The following is a 4,054-nucleotide window of genomic DNA, read 5'->3' as shown; positions in this document are numbered from 1 at the left end:
GTGGGGGGGGGGGGGGGGGGTAGTGGGGGGATGAAGTGGTATTTTTTAATAGTGATATTCTCAAGATGTATTCACAAACAGTTCCTGCAATCAGCTCATAGTATTCCAATTGGATCTTGTTTGTAAGCACAGCTATGTGTGTGAAACAGGTAGGCACACTATGTAGGTTGATAGTGTCTGTTGCACTCTGTGCTGTAGCAGTGTGTTTGGGGGGCATCTGGGCAACTGGACATGTCTCTGTTTTAAGTGCATTCAAGAGAACTTGACATGTCCCTAAACTAGCAGCTAGGAATATTTGACCTGTGAATGAACTGTCTGTATGATGGAGCTCATGACCACTCTTACTTGCTGCATGTGTATAAGCAAAGTTGAACTCTGCTGTGTCTGGGTCAGCATTATTGTTGCTGTTGTAAACCCAGATCAGGAATAAATCACTAATTAAATAATTACTGGAATAATTTAGTAAGGGATATGTGGAAGACTTGCTGATGATTATTGCCTTATGAAATTATATCGGTGTTATTTTGAACAAAATCTCTGGTCACATGAGACAAGGCTAGCTCACCAGTTGTAACACGAGGTGGAGAACTGGGTAATTGTTGACCTTCAGTTTCTGCCAGATCTCCACACCTATGATGAACAATGTGACTATAAGCAATCTGCAGGGCCTTATTGCAGTTGCCTTATAGGTTGTGCTTAGGCAGCTGCAGGTCCTTGTTGACAAGTTGTTCCTTCTGGCTTAATAATCCATGTGGATAATTCAGTAGTTAACTTTGTTTTGGATTAATATGTGTCATGATAAGAGAACATGAACAAGCAAGGGAAAGACTTTTATTGCTTACGTTTTCCTGAAGTGTGTCTTGGAAGCTTTTAAGCCATAACTGTCTGCTGATTTAAACAGTGATGTTTCTACAGTGTGAAAGAAACTAAAAGTAAATTAAACGCTTTCTTGTAGCATCAGCTTCAGGAGCCTCAGCAAACAGTCACAAAGATGATGACACTGCCTCTGTAACCAGCCTTAATTCCTCTGCCACTGGCCGTCGCCTCAAAATCTATCGCACGTTTAGAGATGAGGATGGGAAAGAATATGTGAGGTGTGAGACAGTTCGGAAGCCTGCAGTTATCGATGCCTACTGCCGAATACGGACTACAAAGGATGAAGAGTTTATGTAAGACCTACATATATTTTTTTTTCTTTTTTTTTAGTTCTTGATGTTGCCTGTAGACTATTTCATTTTACTGACAGTATGAAGAAATGTAGACTTGAGTGTAAAAGCCCAGCACTTACATAATTATGTAGAGAATGAAATTTAATGGCTGTCCATTTGGAGGGTAGTATGAATTTTGTGCAGTGATTAACGTGACAGAAGAGTACCTGGTAAATCATCAGCTCGGATGAAAAACCTGTGTGTTGTGTTTTGGTGTCCCCCCCAGACGGAAGTTTGCTCTATTTGATGAACAGCACCGTGAGGAAATGCGTAAGGAGCGGCGCAGGATCCAGGAACAATTACGGCGGTTAAAACGGAACCAAGAAAAAGAGAAACTTAAGGGCCCTCCAGAAAAGAAACCCAAGAAAATGAAAGAGCGTCCAGACTTGAAAGTGAGTGCATCCATTCCTAAAGCATCCTAACAGGTCTTGGGGATTGGAGAAGTTTCTGTTCTAGTGATGTACTAGTCTGACTAGGGAAATTTAATGATACTTTGCCTCTAAACTAGGAGCCTAATTCTGATCTGTCATCTTTCTTATGCTTCTGCAGCTGAAATGTGGAGCATGTGGTGCAATTGGCCACATGAGGACTAATAAGTTCTGCCCTCTCTACTACCAAACAAACGCCCCACCTTCTAATCCTGTTGCAATGACAGAGGAGCAGGAGGAAGAGCTGGAAAAAACAGTCATTCATAATGATAATGAAGAACTCATCAAAGTAGAAGGAACAAAAATTGTCTTGGGAAAACAACTGATTGAGAGGTAAGGGAAGAAGCAGAGATACTGATGAAAAAACAATGTACAGCTTAGTGCAGAATGCACATCAGTATATTAATCACAAGAATAAAGTGGCAGGGTTTTGCATAGACTATTACTATAGTATTTTGATTGTGTATTTGGTATTACGGCTGATGGGGACAAATGGTCTCGATTGACAGAAGGGCTGGAGAAAGCATTCTGTTTTTTTTTGTTTTGCCTAGTGCGGATGAGGTTCGCAGGAAATCACTGGTCCTGAAGTTTCCCAAACAGCAGCTTCCTCCAAAGAAGAAGCGGCGAGTAGGGACAACTGTTCACTGTGATTATTTGAATGTGAGTGAAGGTGTTACTGAGCAGCATCTCTATTTCTGTTTGTACCAGCTGGCCAGGTTTTTTATTACTCTTGTGCATCCTCTACGTGCACCAATAAATTAATAAATTGCCTAGCATTTCTCTGGGTAAATATTTTGCATCTTGGAACTGCCTTAACTTTTCTGTCTCTAATTTCTTCAGCGTCCTCATAAGTCTATCCACCGACGACGAACAGATCCCATGGTGACACTGTCATCCATATTGGAGGGCATCATCAATGACATAAGGGATCTTCCTAATGTAAGTTTAAGCTATGAGACCAAAAAACTGTGTCTTAAGCAATATGGTTGAAGTAGGTTATGTGTTGTAGACAGCAAAATTAGGGCAGGCTTTTCTCAGGTGAGTGTAGGCCACTCCTTTTTCCCCCTGCTCTGCACACAGTTACTGTGCATTATTTCTGAAGTTATTTCAGCTCAGAATCTTTTTGAGATGAAAATGTCCACATCAGAAAATACCGTTTAATATTTCTGTATTGAGCCTGGGATGGGGGGGTTTCTGTTGGTGGTTTTTTTGGGGTGGGGTGTTTTTTTCTTTTTTTCAGTAAAAGCAGGAAAGGGTGCATAATGCTCAATGTAGCAACATGGAATACTTTGATATATGTGGCACTGTACTTCTATAGTTCACGGTTTGTAACCAGATTTTGTCAGAAACATGCAAAATAAAAAGATTAAATGGAAGATTTGAATTGAGATTTTCAAGTTCAGTTTCTTGACTTTTGTGCTTCATAACCAAAAATAGCATTTGAAAATTTTTGTGTGATTCTTCTTCTTATAATGTTATTAAATAATATACTGTAGAAGAAAGTGATAGCTGCCAGGGGCCTGAGCTTATTGTATTTACCCTGGTGCATTTAAGGAGCTGATCGTGTAAAGGGGATCATGATTATGTTAGTACCTATTGAACTGAGGATAGTTAAATTTGGATTAGCTGTGCTAGTACTGTGTAATGAGCATTCGTTCTTTTCTTTTCGTCCTCAGACATACCCCTTTCATACACCTGTAAATCCAAAAGTTGTCAAAGATTATTATAAGATCATTACTCGGCCCATGGATTTACAGACCCTGCGTGAAAACGTTCGTAAGCGGCAGTACCCATCCCGAGAAGAGTTCCGAGAACATCTGGAACTGATTGTTAAGAACAGTGCAACATACAATGGTAGGCTATTAACAACACAGCGAAACTGTTTCTGCTAATGCATGAGGTGCGAGTCTTTTCGAAATAATGAAAGCAATAGAAAAGCAGAATAAACTCATTGACAGATGGCAGCAGTAAAAATGCTTTTTTCCAGATGTACTAGAAAGCCTATACTAATGTTAATGAGCAATTCATAAATAAGGAAGAAGTGGGCTCTAGCATTTAACAATAACTAAATGATAACTGTGAATGCTGGAGAGGAACTTTTTGCAAGAGCATTTAGTGAAGGGACAAGGGGGAATGGCTTTAACCTGCCAGAGGGGAGACTGAGGTGGGCTCTTAGGCAGAAGTTCTTCCCTGGGAGGGTGCTGAGGCGCTGGCACAGGGTGCCCAGAGAAGCTGTGGCTGCCCGATCCCTGGCAGTGTTCAAGGCCAGGTTGGACACAGGGGCTTGGAGCAACCTGCTCTAGTGGAAGGTGTCCCTGCCCGTGGCAGGGGATTGAAGCTGGATCAGCTTTAAGGTCCCTTGCAATACAAACCAGTCTGGGATTGTGTGATTTTGTGTAGTAACTGAAGTTCAGTTAT

The 4,054-nt window shown here is 41.1% G+C and overlaps 1 protein-coding gene across 1 annotated transcript in view; it reads left to right on the top strand.

Annotated features, from left to right (window-relative positions):
- LOC104406801 (transcription initiation factor TFIID subunit 1-like) overlaps positions 1-3,490 on the top strand; it is a gene marked incomplete at both ends in the record, with an annotated part of 23,381 nt that extends 19,891 nt beyond the window's left edge. Inside the window, 6 exons of the mRNA XM_010015897.1 lie at positions 956-1,169; positions 1,435-1,600; positions 1,758-1,969; positions 2,188-2,296; positions 2,477-2,575; positions 3,313-3,490. Of these exons, the coding sequence (XP_010014199.1) occupies positions 956-1,169; positions 1,435-1,600; positions 1,758-1,969; positions 2,188-2,296; positions 2,477-2,575; positions 3,313-3,490 (978 nt within the window). The remainder of the gene's footprint in view (positions 1-955; positions 1,170-1,434; positions 1,601-1,757; positions 1,970-2,187; positions 2,297-2,476; positions 2,576-3,312) is intronic.
- Between the last annotated feature and the right edge of the window lie 564 nt (positions 3,491-4,054).

This window comes from Nestor notabilis, unplaced genomic scaffold (assembly GCF_000696875.1).
Source record: "Nestor notabilis isolate BGI_N333 unplaced genomic scaffold, ASM69687v1 scaffold8476, whole genome shotgun sequence".
Taxonomy (NCBI): Eukaryota; Metazoa; Chordata; class Aves; order Psittaciformes; family Psittacidae; genus Nestor; species Nestor notabilis.
Note: the sequence above shows the minus strand (reverse complement) of the source record. Positions and strands in the feature narration are given on the sequence as shown.